A 19,451-nucleotide genomic window follows, 5' to 3' on the forward strand; every position below is an offset into this window, starting at 1 on the left:
ATATATAATAGCGCCTCCTCATGAAGCTTTCTGTTCTCAGTCTAGTAGACAAGAGAGAAAGACCACCAGGGTGGGAGATTAGATTATTAAACATCCACTGCTGGAAACACAGAAACTACCAAGTAGGCATCAGAGAATTTCAGTAAAAGTAGATTCTGTTCCCACTCAATGATTTCTACAATCTTTTTAAAGTACTTCCCACTTTAACTCCATCATGTGGGATCATTCTAGGACAATATGAGTATTATAAGGATGTAAAGGCCCAAACATTCACAGCTGTTCTGGTCTACAAGAAAAGGAAGATGATTTTACTGACTTTAGTGTCTGTCAGCGACAGAAAAGATGAATGTAACCATGCTGGAAAGGTTTTAATGATGTTCACAGCTTCATCAGGATATATTCAAAAAGAGTGGGAAAGAATGTTTATGAGGTTAACAGATTAGACTCACGTAGGGTCTGCAGAACGGACCGAAACACCATCATCTGCCTCTGGATCCATGTCTGGACCTTCTGGCCTGCAGCAAGTGATAGTTACTGTTACTTCATCAGTATGAAAATAAACATTAAAAGCAAAAGCAGCAGGATTTCAGTGTGGAATAAAGCAGAAGAGTTTATGTAATGATTATTGTGATAAGCAAACATCATAATCTAAACTCTGTATGACGCCATGCCACGCAGAAATAAAACAACTGAACTTTAGTTACAACTCTAATGTTGCTAGAACTCAGTGTTCACCTGGTAGCTGCATCTGCATGCTGATGTTTCACCTTATCAGGAAAAGACTCATAACCAAGAAACTGTACGTGCATGTGCACAGGTGTGTCCTCAACTCAAGTATGTAAGCAGTTCATAAAAAGATAGAATGATAAACGATAACCTAAACCCTGACATTTAAAGCTGCAGTGGGTAGAAATGGAGCAAATGTGATTAAAAAAAAGTTATTGTTATAAAACGGTCGCTATATCGTGACAGGAGTAAATCATGTTCGTCTGTGTCCTCCGGTATTCTCTGCTGCTCCTAACGGCATCTGCAGAATTTCATAGACCGGAGGAAATCAACCAATCGGAGCTGATCTGGAGTCTGCCGTCTCTGAGCCGGCTGTCAATCATTCATGAACTCCGATCAAACGGTCAAACTAGGCAGCGCTGATCAAATATGAATCAATATTATGTTACATTAATGCCTTTTTCTCTCCTCAGATGTTTTCAGAATCATCTTATAGTCCACGGTTTAGCTGTTAAATGAGAAAGGTTGTGACGCCGCCGCCATGTTGAGATCAGTTGAGGAAATACCAAGCACCGCCCACCAGCCGGAGCACAGCCAATAGGAACGCTCTCTCAATGAAATGACCTGTGATTGGTCAAAGTCTCCCGTAACGGGCTAGATGTTGTAAAGCCTGAAAACAGAGCCATGAGGAGGAGCAGAAGTCTAGTTATCTCTCAGAACACTTGAATATATGATAAAAGTTTATTATGGAGTTTTTGCCCAATGATGCCAAAAAATATTCTGCCTACTGCAGGTTTAAGTAATAATGTGCCAAGCCAATCTACAGCCTCAAAATCAGGACTAGTCCAGGCATTTGTTTTATTTATTTATGTGGTATAATTAGAGCTGTGAGTAAATGACCCAGAGAGACAATAATAAATAAGGTAGTTGATTTAACACTGTGTGTGTGTGTGTGCGTGTGCGTGTGTGTCTGTTGATGATTGTATAAAAGCTTAATTGAGAGGAGTTCTTTTTTTTTAATCCAACATTATAGTTATTGACCTGTGAAAGGTCCCCATGTCTGTAGAGGAAGCTTTGCTTTCCGTATCACTTCTGGTACAAGAGAGAAAGAAATTAGATTAGAGAACATCAAAGAATCAAATTAAAGAATAAAGACATTTCCCTCACAAATTATTAGTATTTTCTTTTTAATTAATAAGGGACATGTAATGTTCTATCCTTCTCAGTAGTCACTGAATACATTAGGACTGAGACAAGTTATCAATGACTAATCACATTGATCTGACAGTACAGTTACATCAAGTCAACTTCAATATCTGCAGGTTTCAGATCCTCTAACTGAAGAACTTGCTGCATGTGAGAATACGTGAACCTTAGTTACAATGCTAATGTTGTTAGTGTAAGACTGAAATTGTGTCATGTAAACATAGTTGTGCAAACATAGGTTTAGTATGTTATTGATTTGCTCTATTCCATTTTGTTTACACATATTTAGTGTTTACAGTAATGTTAAGATATTCTGGTATCACATATTACAGTTACTGCTGGTATCACATATTGTCAGCTAGTCGGTGCTGTTCAGGGCTCTGGGAGTTTTATGGGTTGAGAGAAGAGGAGAAGAGAGAGAGAAAAAGGAGGAGTGGTTTATGGTTGGCAGTGAGGGAGCAGAGGGAGATGGCTTAATTAAACTGTGTTCAGGAGTTCACTAAAGTTATGAGGAAAACCCAGAACGAGTTGGACGACTTTATTCTTTCGCACACACCCAGGTCGCTTACTCTAGAACTCAGTGTTCACCTGGTAGCTGCATCTGCATGCTGATGTTTCACCTTATCAGGAAAAGACTCATAACCAGGAAATTGTACGTGCATGTGCACAGGTGTATATACATATAAATATATGTTTAGATTATTTTTTATCATATACATATATATACAGTATATACATATATATGTATATATATATATATACATATATATTAACCCTCTTTTATAGTCTTAAAGTGGAGAAATGGAGTTTCTGCTTTTTCTCACTCAGTGAAACGACTAAATAGTAGATTGATTGTTTGCTTTGTTTCTCAGACTACCGATATAAAGACGAAGAAAACAGTAACACGTCACATTTGACTCCTAATAAAATAATCAGATGCAGGTTCTACTCCATATTACCGACGCTGAATGGATGTTGATCATAGTGTTGAATTAAAACCAAACAACATAAATGAGACTTGTTCTTCTTGTTTATTAGACAATGTTAAAACAGTGGGCCTACATAAAGCGCTGCACTGTCAGCCTTATTTAAAATAACAAAATAAAAATGCTTTTCTGACCAGTTTTCTGTTTATTTTTGTTGTTGTTCGGAATTAAATGCAATAATTGAATAAACTGATGTTACACAGACTCTGGAGATAAGATTAATAAAGTAATAAAGTAGTTACAATACCTTTTAGATGGTGGGAAAAATCTGCATCACAAAGCTGCTGACTGAAGAGGAAACAAAAATGAAAATAAGCAGGAATTTACCTGCTTGAAGGGAGCCCATCCCTTCAAGCAGGAATTTACCTGCTTGAAGAGACAGAGAGAGAGACATCCCTCCCAAACTGCTCTATGACTTCCTCCCACATCTCTCTCTCTCTGTCTCCGAGAGAAAGAGATATGTGTGTATACATGTATATATATATAGATATATACATATATATAAAAATGGGGGAAAAAAGTTTGTAAACTTGTGTTTGGTGGATTATTTCTCTGTTGTTACAATGCTAATGGTCATTGTATTTTACATGGTTGGAAAGCCTGTTTATTTACCTTCACAATGATGTCCAACTTGTAAGGATCATGCATTTGTGGGATGAGCAGCACAGCTTATTATGTGGTTAGCACCCAAGAAAAATGTTCCAAAATGCTCTGCCAATGGTAAACAGTGTATTCTCCTGTTGGTGTTGACTCTTGTTTTGAGTTGATTGGTGGATTGGATGATTGAACTCTCTATCAGTAACAAGGAACAAACAAGACATATTGGCTACTTTACACTTTATTCATTTAATACACCGTCAGGAGCCTCAGTAGCGGTGGAAGATCCATACGCAGCCACAACAGCCTGGCACCTCCTCCTCATGCTGGTCACCAACCTGGTCACACGTTGCTGTGGGATGGCGTTCCATTCCTCAACCAGGATTCATTGCAGGTCAGCCAACGAGGTTGTGTCGGTCACTCTAACACGTACAGCACGCCCAAGCTGATCCCACAAGTGTTGAGGTCTGGACTCTTGGCAGGCCGTTCCATTCTCTCTACTCCCACATTGTGGAGGTAGTCTGTGATAACCCTGGCTCTGTGGGGGCGAGCGTTATCATCTTGGAGGATGAAGTTAGGTGCCAGATTGTGGAGATATGGGATCACCACTGGCTGCAGAATCTCACCCCGATATCTCACTGCATTGAGATGGCCTTCAATGATGACAAGCCTTGTTTTGCCAGTGAGGGAGATGCCCCCAATCAGGAAAATGTACTTTAAGTGTTAAAAGTAGAAAAATGTCCACTGTGGCTGTTTTATTACAGATTATATTGTTAGATTATTATTACTCATGCATTAATGTAAAATATTAATGATTATTTTCTCCATTAATTGATTGTTTGTTTGGTTTGTAAATATTCTGAAAATAGCCACAACAGTCTGAACCTCAACATTATTCAGTTTACGGTCAATTAAGACGAGAAAAAGCAGCAAATCTTCACATCTGAGAAGCTGAAACTATGAAATGTTTCATGCATTTTTGCATGAAAATAACAATTGACTAATTGTTTAAGCTCAAATTTGATATACTGTTGGGTACTTTAATAAAATACAATACATACATCATATTTTAAAGTTTTCATATGTTTTTTTATGCTAACTTTGAGTAGTAACTAAAGCTGTCAGATAAATGTAGTGGAGTAAAAAGTACAATATTTCCCTCTGAGATGTAGTGGAGTATAACTATAGAAGTATAAAGTACCATGAAATGGAAAGTAAAGTACAGATACTTCAAATTTGTTCTTGAGTAAATGTACTTAGTTACATTCAGCTACTGGAACTGATGAAAACAAACAAAGCAATACAATCAGTTTGTACAGGTGAGTTATTTCGTCTCTCTCACCTTCAGAGGAGACGAACTGTCCCACAGCCGACGAGCCTCCGCCTCCCGTCTCCACGAACTCCACCTCGGACACGATGATGTTGTCCTCCAGCACGGAGCCGCAGGTCATGCAGACGGCATCGCCGCGGGTCCACGTCGATGTCCGAGCAATTAGAGAGCAGACAGCAACGTAACAGCGCAGAGGTTCACTAAATGCTGTAATATCGCTGCAATCCTCAACACAACACACCCAACATGTGCGTTTGATTCTCGACACACGGACGAGACCAACTCGTCCGGGGGGGTGGCAAGGCGGCAACATTAAGTTTAATTTAAATAATAATAATAAAAGTGGGTCCGTTTTTAGAAATGTGGGGTTAAAGTATGTTTAAGTGTTAGGTTGGGTGTTATAAAAATGTAAACTTAGCTCAATTCTGTCATATAAAGAGTTAACACTGGCAACAGAAACCCCTACTTATATAATGGCACTTCTTATGTCCCTGCTTTTAAATGGACAGCTAGGGAATAAAATAAAATAAAAATAAAATGTTTATAAAGTAGTTATAAAATAAATAAAATATTTTTTTGTACTTTACGTTTTCCATTTGATGCTACTTTAAACTTCTAATTAAAAAATTAAAAGGTTTATTTTAAGTTAATTTGAGGCTTCATCAGTGTGAGTTAGTCAAATCAAGCTGGTATCTTCCAAAGTTATGGTGTTTTTGGTATGAAATTCCCTCTTGGTGTTTCCCTGTTAAATAAAATAAAAATATTTATTTATTAAATATTTTTAAAGTAAAGTAGTTATAAAATCAATTTTGAGGTACTTCTTTACTTTTTCCATTTTATGCTACTTTAAACTTCTAATTAAAAAATTCAAAGCTTTATTTGAAGTTAATATGAGGCTTCAGCAGTGTGAGTTAGTCAAATCAAGTTTCTCAGGAAGCTGCAGCTTCTGAATCATAGATTTTTATACCAGACGATGTTTCCCTTCTGTTTATCTGTTAATGGATGAATCCCCTTTTCAAAAACACACAATCGACTCCACAAATGTATGAACACTTGATTTATTCTCAACAAAATAATAATAATACAACAAAAGACTTGAAGTCTTCACAGATGATTCACCGGTATGACAATATATATCCATGACAGGATAGGATCTATCTGCTATTTATAGAAATCAATATAATCAAGCTGATTTTGTCGCTAAAACGTACTCCTGATGCATCCAGCTAGGACACGGTGTGACAGCTCATTTTGTAAAAACTGATACACACTAACAGTTAGGACACACCATAGAAGACGATATAATCGAGCTGATCTTCATTTTAAAATGACTTCATCACAAGAATCTCTCAGTATATAATAGTCTCGTATCAAACAACAATTTAATTATTAGGTGAGCAGCGTATAAAATATATTATATAATGTTATAAATGTTACAGCTGCTGAATGTAGTTTTCATTGGGTAATGAAATGACACAAAAAGGTAAAAGGTCAACAAGTTCAAAGCTGGAACCACAGAAGGTTCAAACAAACTCAGCATAACAATAGAAATAATTGCTGATTAAATGGATTTGCTTTGTTTAAAGAGAACTTTTCTAAAAGGTATAATATGCAATATTCGTTGGCCCCGTTCTCATCCGTCAAATACGGCTGCAAAGCATCTGAAGGTGGACTTGTGCCCATTGATGTGTAGCCTAATGCTTGTGTCTTGGTATCAGAAGCCGAGGGACGTGACAAAGCGGTGGTATTTGACCACCTGAACGGGCTGCACACCCTGCACGCCGTTATTGGCTGGAGGTTACACCCCCACGTGGGGCCAGACGACCAGACCCTTACCAATAGAAGTTTATTCAAGTGTGCTATTAGTATACTTATTTTAAACTTAAAATAAGAGAGTATACTTTCAGTTTATTTTTGATGTACTTATCAGAGATATACTTAAGTATACTTGGCTTATACAGACAAGTATACAGTAAAGTCAAAGTATACTTGGCTTATACTTAATCTTTTGATTGAGATAAGAAAAGTATAATTACGTATTCTTGCCTCATACAGAAAGGTATACTTGGCTTGTAAGTATATAACTATTAAACTAACAGTATACCTATTCACTTGTAGTATAGTTCATAGTATAGTTGCAGTACAAAATACAACTTAGATGTAAACTAGTTGTGTACTCAAAGCTTACTGTTCTTACACTTAAAGTATCCTTTTATAACTAAAAAGCCAATTTAGTCCCAATAAGTATTTAATTAGTAAACTTACAAGTATACTACATTGATATTAGTATACTTACTACAGAAAGTATACTTCATATAATAAACTTGAAGTATACTACTTGTTCATAAGGGGAAGCGTCCAGAGTAAAGCAAAATAAGAAGGATAGAGGAAATACGGGCAGAAGGCTGCAGGGTCTCTGCAGAAACAGACAACACAACACACTCTAGTGGGACATAAGTGATGATTGAGAGGGACTATTTTTGTATCAGTCAATACATTGTTTTTTAGGAAATTAGCAACGCATGATTATAATGTGTGTAGAGAAGGCATCAGCTGGTTCAGCAGCTGATGCAGCTGGATCAGCTGCATCAGCTGCTGATCCAGCTGCTGCTGGTGCTGCTGGTACTCCTGGTACTGCTGGTACTGCTGGTACTGCTGGTACTGCTGGTACTTCTGGTACTGCTGGTACTGCTGGTACTGCTGGTACTGCTGGGACTGCTGGGACTGCTGGTACTGCTGCAGCTGCTGCCGGTACTGCTGGTGCTGCTGGGACTGCTGGTACTGCTGGGACTGCTGGGACTGCTGGTACTGCTGCAGCTGCTGCCGGTACGGCTGGTGCTGCAGCTGCTGCGTCAGCTGCAGCAGCATCTCCTTGATCACTGTGTCTCTTTTCCCGTTACAAACACAGCACATTATTTAAAATGCATACAGTGGGTATTAAGATTTAAGCTGCAAGTGTGGGTGGGCGATATGGATAAACATGTCTATCATGCCAAATGTAAATTTATATCACGATAATATACAGCATGTTGTGAATTTGTCAGTTTTATTGAAACTAATGTGAGAAATACTAGATAAAGATAGATGGAATAACAGAAAGAAAGAAAGATAAAATAACAAGTAGGGACAATGTACTAATGTCACTATTTCCTATAAATAAATAGTCCTGAGTCCCATAATAGCTACAACAAACAACGGACCTCATGCAAGAACATCTTCATATTCTTATCTTAACTTTCTCATACTTCTTTTCGTACCGTCGTACAAGTGTGTCACGTCAGATTCAGCAAACGCTCCTAACTTCAGATAACCGTGTATGTTTATGTGCTGTCAGTCATTTCTTTGAACAGCAGTTTATGCCCTGAAATCTAAGTCAACTGAGACCAAACAACTAATTATTCAACTAATCCACTAAGAGGGGCAGTTCTACTCATTTGAATAGAAAAAGGACAATTTTACGCCAAATGTCAGAATATTTCCTAATTTAAATATGTGTAATTATCACAGCAGCACCGAGACGCTGTTGGCTAAGCAGCACAGTTACGGGTGTATTTCACCCTCTTTGAGAGTTTCTTTTTGTCTTATTTGTGCAGGTTTAGCGGCTACAAAAGCCGCACAATCCTTTTGTGAATTCACCCCTCAGTGTTTTAGTAACAAACCTGGTGGCTGCATCTGAACACTGATATTTCACCTTTCACAACCCAGATAAGACTCAGAACAGGTGTGTCCTCTACTCAAGTATTTAATCAGTTAATAAATAGTTATAATATATAATACCCTTATTTACCTAACCTATTATTATTTACCTAACCCAACTGTGTGTGCAAAATGTTCATTAATGCAGTTACATTTTAATGTTAATAAAAACTTACATGTAAGAGGATCCTTCTTTGAAATTAAGAAGGGGACTGATTGATCTTATGCGGGGCCACCACGTGAAGCTTTCTGTACTCAGTCTAGTAAACAAGAGAGAAAGATCATTAGATCAGAAATTAGATTATTAAACATCCACTGCTGGAAACACAGAAACTACCAAGTAGGAATCAGAGAATTTCAGTAAAAGTAGATTTTTTTCCCACTCATGTGGGATCATTCTAGGACAATATGAGTATTATAAGGATGTGAAGTCCCAAACATTCACAGCTGCTCTGCTCTACTAGAAAAGGAAGTTAATTCCCAATCTTCGTTACCGGTAAGACTCAAAATCTATATTCCACTCAGATAAGGGGTCAACTTAAGGGGAGGGGGGTAAGGTGGGTTCTTTAGCCCCTATATTTCCAGACTGTCTTTTTCACAGTCACAATTAGTTTTGGGGTGGGTGGGTAGGGGTTCTGTTTTTTGTAGGGACACTTCTCTTTTCTCGGAGGAGTACAGGGTTGGGAACAAGAGGAGACCGGGGGGCACGGTAGATGTGAATATGGGACTGGACCTGATGAAACTACGTTATTTATCTTTATTAAACAGCTGTATTTTCTTTATTGAGCATACTTTGGTAGCACTGCTGTTTTCTTTACATATTCATGACTAACATTACACTACTATCTTGGAATGGGCTAAGCCTAAATATCCCTCAAAAAAGAATTAGCATTATGGATTTATTACAAAGAAAAAAAGTAGAGGTGGCCTTTTAACAAGAAAAACAAAAAAGAATAGAGGTGTAATAATCCTCGCCAAACGCACCTTTCAATATACAGATCTGGGATCTGGGAGAGATACTGAAGGGAGAGTTGCTTATACAAAAACATTAATAAATGGGTTTAAAATAGCATTTATTTCTGTATATGCACCGAATGTATTTGATGCTGAATTCCACAACTACTTAACTAATACAATACTCGAATTATCTGAATTTTCTCTAATAATAGGGGGTGACTTTAATGCAGTTTGGCTACACTCTTTGGACAGAACTGGGATTACTGAGTCAAGAGAGCAACGTCTGGCATCTAGTGCATTAAGGAAATGGGCTATAGATTGTTCGGTTGTAGATGCTTGGCGAATGTCACCCCCCTCAGTGAGAGAATTTACCTGTTCTTCTTCACGACATCAATCCTTTTCCCGTATTGACTACATTTTTGTCTTTACACAGCTGTATGATAAGATTTCAGATCTTGAATTACTTCCCATGTCTTTCTCAGATCACAGAGCGGTGACAGGTAAAATAACCATTCTCTCTATCCCAAAACGTGCAGCACGTTGGCGTTTTAACTCCACTCTACTGCAGAATGAAATCTTCCTCATTGAAATGAAAGAACATTTAGATGAATTTATTGCAATTAATAAACCGTCAGTGAATGATCCAGGTATTCTGTGGGAGGCATTGAAGGGATGAATCGGGGATAAAACAATTGGGTTTGCTTCCAATCTAAACAAATCTAGACTGCAGCATATTCAGAAATTAGAAAAAGACATCTCTGAAGTAGAAAATATGATGACCTTGAATGCTACACCGGAGTTGGTACTTAAGAGGGAGCTACTCCGTAAAGACCTCAATCATTTACTTACACATAGAGCAGAATTCCTCATTCATAGAACAAGACAAAATTATTATCTAACCGGTGCACAACCAAGTCACTTACTGGCACTAAAACTTAAAACCAACGGAAGACTGGCAAATATAACTTCTATTAAATCCACCACTGGTAAATTGTGTACAGACCCAATAGAAATCAATGAAAACTTTAAGGCCTTCTACTCATCTCTATATACATCAGAGATAAACTGACAGTCGATCCTGCTCTAGCTTTTTAAACCCACTGCAGCTTCCACAGTTTTCTCAGGAGGATTGTGTTGTTCTTGATGCCCCTTTATCTTTACCTGAACTCCATAAAGCTCTCCTGTCAATGAACAAAGGCAAGTCACCAGGCTTAGACGGGTTACCTCCAGAATTCTATTTAGCCTTCTGGCCCCAAGTAGGACCTCTCTTACGGGATATGATTCTTTCTGCAATTTCTAAGGGTTCGTTTTGCAAAAATAATAACATAGCCATTATCTCTTTACTTTTAAAAAAGGCAAGGATCCACAGGATTGCTCAAATTATCGATCACTATCACTACTGAATACTGATATCAAGCTATATGCCAAAGCACTAGCCTCTCGATTGGAACCGCATATGAATTATCTCATTCATGAGGATCAGACAGGCTTCATCAAAAACCGCCTTGCCTTGGACAATCTACGCTGTCTTCTTCATATCATTGAGTTTTCTAATAAAACTGTCTCTTCAACAGCTATCCTTTCTCTCAATGCAGAGAGGGCTTTTGATCGCCTTGAGTGGCATTTTCTATGGTCAGTACTACGCCGCATGGGCTTTGATAATCATTTTATTACTATGATTCAAGTTCTTTACTCAAATCCCACTGCTATGGTATTGACGGGGAACATCTTTTCTTAACAGTTCCTTGTATCTCATAGCTCCCGCCAGGGCTGCCCTCTTTCTCCTTTGTTATTTGCCTTCTCTCTGGAACCTGTGGCCCAGGCTGTCCGACAATCAGTTAGCCATGAACCTATCAATATGCATAACACCAAGCACTTTATTTCCCCTTTATGTCGATGATATATTGCTTTTTATTCAGGATGTCTCTCAGTCTCTTACCCATCTGCTAAATATATTCAACAGCTTTAGCCAGATCTCGGGATATAAAGTTAACTGGGCTAAATCTGCTTTACTCCCACTCAATGCTTCAGCAAGACAGTTGACCTCCATATCCAATATTCCGGTGGTTCAGAACATCAAATACTTAGAAGTGTCAATCTTCTCTTCAATTGCAAACATTATAAAAAACAACTACAACGTACTTGTGACAGAGATGGAAGCAGATTTACAAAGATGGAAAACCCTCCCATTATCATTCCATTCTCGCATCTCCACTATTAAAATGAATGTCCTCCAAAGAATCAACTTTCTCAGCTCAATGGTACCTTTACAACCACCTAAAGACCACTGGAAAAAAATGTATTCTTTAATGTTGAGGTTTATATGGGGGAATAAAAAGTCAAGACTGAAACTATTAACTCTCCAAAGGCCAAAAGATGAAGGGGGCCTCGGTGTACCTAACTTCCAGTGGTATCATTGGTCGTTTGTACCGCAACCTGTCTCCAAATGGTTAAGTGCTGCTTCTCGGGTGTCTTGGAGGCCAATGGAAGAGAACATGGTGCACCCTCACGAGTTACAAGACCTGATATACTCCAACATTCCACTCAAACAATCAAAAGAGAAATTTTACTGACTTTAGTGTCTGTCAGCGACAGAAAAGATGAATGTAACCATGCTGGAAAGGTTTTAATGATGTTCACAGCTTCATCAGGATATATTCAAAAAGAGTGTGAAAGAATGTTTATGAGGTTAACAGATTAGACTCACGGATAGTCTGGAGGCTGGACCGAACCACCATCATTTGCCTCCACCTTCACCTCTGAGGAAGAATAACAGTCCGACCTGCAGCAAGTGATAGTTACTGTTACTTCATCAGTATAAAAATAAACATTAAATCAACTTGATTTCAAACATGATAACAGGGTGTGGAATAAAGCAGAAGAGGTTCTACATGTGATGTGTGACTGTACAAAATGAAATGAAAATGATGCTACTTTCTGTGAACAGTCCCGTCTCACACACCTGACTGTCATCACCTGAGGAGTTTACCTATATACACTTCCTACATTAATGCTCCACCCTGTGGTCAATGTCAGAACTGCATGTCACCTTGTGTTGAAGGAAGGATCAAATAAAACAAACTACATTATGGCTCCAACAATCACTTTGTTAACAGATATTTAAGATATCTGGTAGAGTAACAGTGTCCTTCTGATAATAAACTCTCTGTTATTCATGTGATCATCAGAAAAACACACTTTACCTACAAGACACTTGCATGGATCTGTCAAAGGGACACACTGGAGCAAAGAGCTGGAATGGTCTCTTTTGGAGTTTGGTATTTTAATAAAGATCTGTATTTCAGGAGGAGGCCATCAGAGTTTAGAGGTGGCTATTAGCGCTGCAAGACTTGGACGGTTTTTGCAATGAGGCTCATTTGTAGGGCTGTCCTCGACCAAAGACTAACACTCGTACAATTTCATCGACTAATCGATTAGTTGATTTAATGGACAGATCTATAAAACTGAGTTTCTCCACAAAGAATCTCACTAAAGCACCACTTTAAATCTGCTGTTTACCAGAGATGTGCTCAGAAGTTTACTGGAAATACGTCATTCAGCATGAAAAGAGCATAAAAAACAACTAATCAACTAAAGAAATCTAAGTCGACTGAGACCAAAACAACTAATTATTCAACTAATCCACTAAGGGGCAGTTCTACTCATGTGAATAGAAAAGGGACAATTTTGTGCCAAATGTCAGAATATTTCCTAATTTAAATATGTGTAATTATCACAGGAGCACCGAGACGCTGTTGGCTAAGCAGCACAGTTACGGGTGTATTTCACCCTCTTTGAGAGTTTCTTTTTGTCTTATTTGTGCAGGTTTAGCGGCTACAAAAGCTGCACAATCCTTTTGTGAATTCACCCCTCAGTGTTTTAGTAACAAACCTGGTGGCTGCATCTGAACACTGATATTTCACCTTTCACAACCCAGATAAGACTCAGAACAGGTGTGTCCTCAACTCAAGTATTTAATCAGTTAATAAATAGTTATAATATATAATACCCTTATTTACCTAACCTATTATTATTTACCTAACCCAACTGTGTGTGTGCAAAATGTTCATGAATGCAGTTACATTTTAATGTTCATAAAAACTTACATGCCAGAGGATCCTTCTTTGAAATCAAGAGGGGGAGTTTTTGACCATCCGGGGGGTCTGGTAGACAAGAGAGAAAGACCACCAGGGTGGGAGATTAGATTATTAGACATCCACTGCTGGATACACAGAAACTACCAAATAGTCATCAGAGAATCTGAGAAAAGGTCTACAAGAAAAGGAAGATGATTTTACTGACTTTAGTGTCTGTCAGCGACAGAAAATATGAATGTAACCATGCTGGAAAGGTTTTAATGATGTTCACAGCTTCATCAGGATATATTCAAAAAGAGTGTGAAAGAATGTTTATGAGGTTAACAGATTAGACTCACGGAGGGTCTGCAGGCTGGACCGAACGCCGGACATCTGCCTTTGGGTTCACCGATGGATCTTTTGAACTACAGTAAGTAATAGGTACTGTTACTTCATCAGTATGAAAATAAACATTAAAAGCAAAAGCAGCAGGATAACAGTGTGGAATACAGCAGAAGAGGTTATGTAATGCTTATTGTGATAAGCAAATCTCATAATCTAAACTCTGTATGACGCCATGCCACGCAGAAATAAAACAACTGAACTTTAGTTACAACTCTAATGTTGCTAGAACTCAGTGTTCACCTGGTAGCTGCATCTGCATGCTGATGTTTCACCTTATCAGGAAAAGACTCATAACCAAGAAACTGTAGGTGCATGTGCACAGGTGTGTCTTCAACTCAAGTATGTAAGCAGTTAATAAAAAGATAGAATGATAAACGATAATCTAAACCCTGACATTTAAAGCTGCAGTGGGTAGAAATGGAGCAAATATGATTAAAAAAAGTTATTTTTATAAAACGTTCGCTATATCGTGACAGTAGTAAATCATGTTCGTCTGTGTCCTCCGGTATTCTCTGCTGCTCCTAACGGCATCTGCAGGATTTCACTGACCGGAGAAAATCAACCAATCAGAGCTGATCTGGAGTCTGTCGTCTCTGAGCCGGCTGTCAATCAGTCATGAACTCCGACCAAACGGTCAAACTAGGCAGCGCTGATCAAATATGAATCAATATTATGTTACATTAATGCCTATTTCTCTCCTCAGATGTTTTCAGAAACATCTTGTAGTGCACGGTTTAGCTGTTAAATGATAAAAGTTGCCGACTGTCATTTTAACCAAGTATGTTATTTAACCTTAACCGTGTCAATCAATGCAGTTACATTTTAATGTTAATTAAAGCTTACTTGACAGAGAAATCAGTGAGTTGATCATTGGACATATCACTCTTGATGGACTCACCCCTCAGTGTTTTAGTAACAAACCTGGTGGCTGCATCTGAACACTGATATTTCACCTTTCACAACCCAGATAAGACTCAGAACAGGTGTTTCCTCAACTCAAGTATTTAATCAGTTAATAAATAGTTATAATATATAATAACCTTATTTACCTAACCTATTATTATTTACCTAACCCAACTGTGTGTGTGCAAAATGTTCATGAATGCAGTTACATTTAAATGTTAATAAAAACTTACATGACAGAGGATCCTTCTTTGAAATCATCGGTGCGGGGGTTTAACCACTTCTTCACCTTTGCCTCTGAGGAAGAATAACAGTCCGGCCTGCAGCAAGTGATAGTTACTGTTACTTCATCAGTATGAAAATAAACATTAAAAACAACTTGATTTCAAACATGATAACAGGGTGTGGAATAAAGCAGAAGAGGTTCTACATGTGATGTGTGACTGCACAAAATGAAATGCAAATGATGCTACTTTCTGTGAACAGTCCCATCTCACACACCTGACTGTCATCACCTGAGGAGTTTACCTATATACACTTCCTACATTAATGCTCCACCCTGTGGTCAATGTCAGAACTGCATGTCACCTTGTGTTGAAGGAAGGATCAAATAAAACAAACTACATTATGGCTCCAACAATCACTTTGTTAACAGATATTTAAGATATCTGGTAGAGTAACAGTGTCCTTCTGATAATAAACTCTCTGTTATTCATGTGATCATCAGAAAAACACACTTTACCTACAAGACACTTACATGGATCTGTCAAAGGGACACACTGGAGCAAAGAGCTGGAATGGTCTCTTTTGGAGTTTGGTATTTTAATAAATATCTGTATATTTCAGGAGGAGGCCATCAGAGTTTAGAGGTGGCTATTAGCGCTGCAAGACTTGGACGGTTTTTGCAATGAGGCTCATTTGTAGGGCTGTCCTCGACCAAAGACTAACACTCGTACAATTTCATCGACTAATCGATTAGTTGATTTAACGGACAGATCTGTAAAACTGAGTTTCTCCACAAAGAATCTCACTAAAGCACCACTTTAAATCTGCTGTTTACCAGAGATGTGCTCAGAAGTTTACTGGAAATACGTCATTCAGCATGAAAAGAGCATAAAAAACAACTAATCAACTAAAGAAATCTAAGTCGACTGAGACCAAAACAACTAATTATTCAACTAATCCACTAAGAGGGGCAGTTCTACTCATTTGAATAGAAAAGGGACAATTCTGTGTCAAATGTCAGAATATTTCCTAATTTAAATATGTGTAATTATCACAGGAGCACCGAGACGCTGTTGGCTAAGCAGCACAGTTACGGGTGTATTTCACCCTCTTTCAGAGTTTCTTTTTGTCTTATTTGTGCAGGTTTAGCGGCTACAAAAGCTGCACAATCCTTTTGTGAATTCACCCCTCAGTGTTTTAGTAACAAACCTGGTGGCTGCATCTGAACACTGATATTTCACCTTTCACAACCCAGATAAGACTCAGAACAGGTGTGTCCTCTACTCAAGTATTTAATCAGTTAATAAATAGTTATAATATATAATAACCTTATTTACCTAACCTATTATTATTTACCTAACCCAACTGTGTGTGTGCAAAATGTTCATGAATGCAGTTACATTTTAATGTTCATAAAAACTTACATGAGAGAGGATCTTTCTTGGAGACCATTGATTGACATTCTGGGGGGTGTCCTCTGGTAACTCCATCTAGTAGACAAGAGAGAAAGACCACCAGGGTGGGAGATTAGATTATTAAACATCCACTGCTGGAAACACAGAAACTACCAAGTAGGCATCAGAAAACTTAAGCAAAAGTAGATTCTGTTCCCACTCAATGATTTCTACAATCTTTTTAAAGTAGTTCCCACTTTAACTCCATCATGTGGGATCATTCTAGGACAATATGAGTATTATAAGGATGTAAAGGCCCAAACATTCACAGCTGTTCTGGTCTACAAGAAGAGGAAGATGATTTTACTGACTTTAGTGTCTGTCAGCGACAGAAAAGATGAATGTAACCATGCTGGAAAGGTTTTAATGATGTTCACAGCTTCATCAGGATATATTCAAAAAGAGTGTGAAAGAATGTTTATGAGGTTAACAGATTAGACTCACTGAGGGTCTGGAGGCTGGACCGAACGCCGGACAGCTGCCTTTGGGTTCACCGATGGATCTTTTGAACTACAGCAAGTAATAGGTACTGTTACTTCATCAGTATAAAAATAAACATTAAAAGCAAAAGCAGCAGGATAACAGTGTGGAATAAAGCAGAAGAGGTTATGTAATGCTTATTGTGATAAGCAAACATCATAATCTAAACTCTGTATGACGCCATGCCACGCAGAAATAAAACAACTGAACTTTAGTTACAACTCTAATGTTGCTAGAACTCAGTGTTCACCTGGTAGCTGCATCTGCATGCTGATGTTTCACCTTATCAGGAAAAGACTCATAACCAAGAAACTGTAGGTGCATGTGCACAGGTGTGTCTTCAACTCAATTATGTAAGCAGTTAATAAAAAGATAGAATGATAAACGATAATCTAAACCCTGACATTTAAAGCTGCAGTGGGTAGAAATGGAGCAAATATGATTAAAAAAAAGTTATTTTTATAAAACGTTCGCTATATCGTGACAGTAGTAAATCATGTTCGTCTGTGTCCTCCGGTATTCTCTGCTGCTCCTAACGGCATCTGCAGGATTTCACTGACCGGAGGAAATCAACCAATCAGAGCTGATCTGGAGTCTGCCGTCTCTGAGCCGGCTGTCAATCACTCATGAACTCCGACCAAACGGTCAAACTAGGCAGCGCTGATCAAATATGAATCAATATCATGTTACGTTAATGCCTTTTTCTCTCCTCAGATGTTTTCAGAATCATCTTGTAGTGCACGGTTTAGCTGTAAAATGAGAAGGTTTGTGACGCCGACGCAATGTTGAGATCAGTTGAGGAAATACCAAGCACCAGCCGGAGCACAGCCAATAGGAACGCTCAATAGGAACGCTCTCTCAATGAAATGACCTGTGATTGGTCAAAGTCTCCCGTAACGGGCTAAATGTTCTAAAGCCTGTAAACAGAGCCATGAGGAGGAGCAGAAGTCTAGTTATCTCTCAGAACACTTGAATTACAATATGATGAAAGGTTATTATGGAGTTTTTGCCCAATGATGCCAAAGATATTCTGCCTACTGCAGGTTTAAGTAATAATGTGCCAAGCCAATCTACAGCCTCAAAATCAGGACTAGTCCAGGCATTCGTTTTTCTTATTTATGTGATATAATTTATAACGCCAGATGATTTCTGAGCTGTCAAAAACACCCACTTGCACTCCGTTGACTGACTGCACAGAGCTGAGAGTAAATGACCCAGAGAGAGTTGATTTAACCCTGTGTGTGTGTGTGTGTGTGTGTGTGTGTGTGTGTGTGTGTGTGTGTGTGTGTGTGTGTTTGTGTGTGTGTGTGTGTGTGTGTGTGTGTGTGTGTGTGTGTGTGTGTGTGTGTGTGTTTGTGTGTGTGTGTGTGTGTGTGTGTGTGTGTGTTTGTGTGTGTGTGTGTGTGTGTGTGTGTGTGTGTGTGTGTGTGTGTGTGAGTGTGTGTGTGTGTGTGTGTGTGTGTGTGTGTGTGTGTGTGTGTTTTTGTGTGTGTGTGTGTGTGTGTGTGTGTGTGTGTGTGTTTGTGTGTGTGTGTGTGTGTGTGTGTGTGTGTGTGTGTGTGTGTGTGTGTGTGTTTTTGTGTGTGTGTGTGTGTGTGTGTGTGTGTGTGTGTGTGTGTGTGTGTTTGTGTGTGTGTGTGTGTGTGTGTGTGAGTGTGTGTGTGTGTGTGTGTGTGTGTGTGTGTGTGTGTGTGTGTGTGTGTGTGTGTGTGTGTGTGTGTGTGTGTGTGTGTGTGTGTGTGTGTGTGTGTGTGTGTGTGTTTTTGTGTGTGTGTGTGTGTGTGTCTGTTGATGGTTGTATAAAAGCTTAATTGAGAGAGGAGTTATTTTTTTTTAATGCAATATAATAGTTACTGACCTGTAACAGCCCCCCATGGCTGTAGAGGAAGCTTTCCTTTCCGTATCACTTCTGGTACGAGAGAGAAAGAAATTAGATTAGAGAACATCAAAGAATCAAATTAAAGAATAAAGACATTTTCTTTTTAATTTATAAGGGACATGTAATGTTTTATACTTCTGGTGAATATAATCTAATCAATCTTATTTCTATTTATGTATTTTGTATATACAGTTCCCTTTGTTAACACATTATTTTGGGACGATAGAATTTTTGGTAGATGTTTGCTTATCTATCTGAATAAAAAGACGACTAAGAAACACATCCAGCTGCAGCAACTGCTGGATACATAGAAACTACAAAGTAGGCCTCAGAGAAGTTCAGTAGAAGTTGACTCTGTAAAGTAGCCCAGTTACCCCACTCCTCACTTTAACATGGATTATTATTATTATTAGATTATTATAAGGGTTAATTATACATTAGGACTGAGACAAGTTATCAATGACTAATCACATTGATCTGACAGTACAGTTACATCAAGTCAACTTCAGGATCTGCAGGTTTCAGATCCTC

General features: G+C 38.4%; 1 protein-coding gene and 1 long non-coding RNA gene across 2 annotated transcripts in view; one reads left to right on the forward strand and one right to left on the reverse strand.

Annotated features, from left to right (window-relative positions):
- LOC141783620 (uncharacterized) overlaps window positions 1-19,451 on the reverse strand; it is a 218,608-nt gene that overhangs the window by 161,043 nt on the left and 38,114 nt on the right. The window contains exons 15-16 of the mRNA XM_074661012.1: window positions 13,934-13,999; window positions 8,718-8,801 (exon numbers count right to left, since the gene is read on the reverse strand). Coding sequence (XP_074517113.1) covers window positions 8,718-8,801; window positions 13,934-13,999 — 150 coding nt within the window. The remainder of the gene's footprint in view (window positions 1-8,717; window positions 8,802-13,933; window positions 14,000-19,451) is intronic.
- Window positions 1,537-18,819, forward strand: LOC141783643 (uncharacterized). Its single transcript, XR_012597327.1, has 2 exons — window positions 1,537-1,649; window positions 18,262-18,819. It is a non-coding gene; the product is annotated as an uncharacterized LOC141783643 (long non-coding RNA).

This window comes from Sebastes fasciatus, chromosome 15 (assembly GCF_043250625.1).
Source record: "Sebastes fasciatus isolate fSebFas1 chromosome 15, fSebFas1.pri, whole genome shotgun sequence".
Classification (NCBI taxonomy): Eukaryota; Metazoa; Chordata; class Actinopteri; order Perciformes; family Sebastidae; genus Sebastes; species Sebastes fasciatus.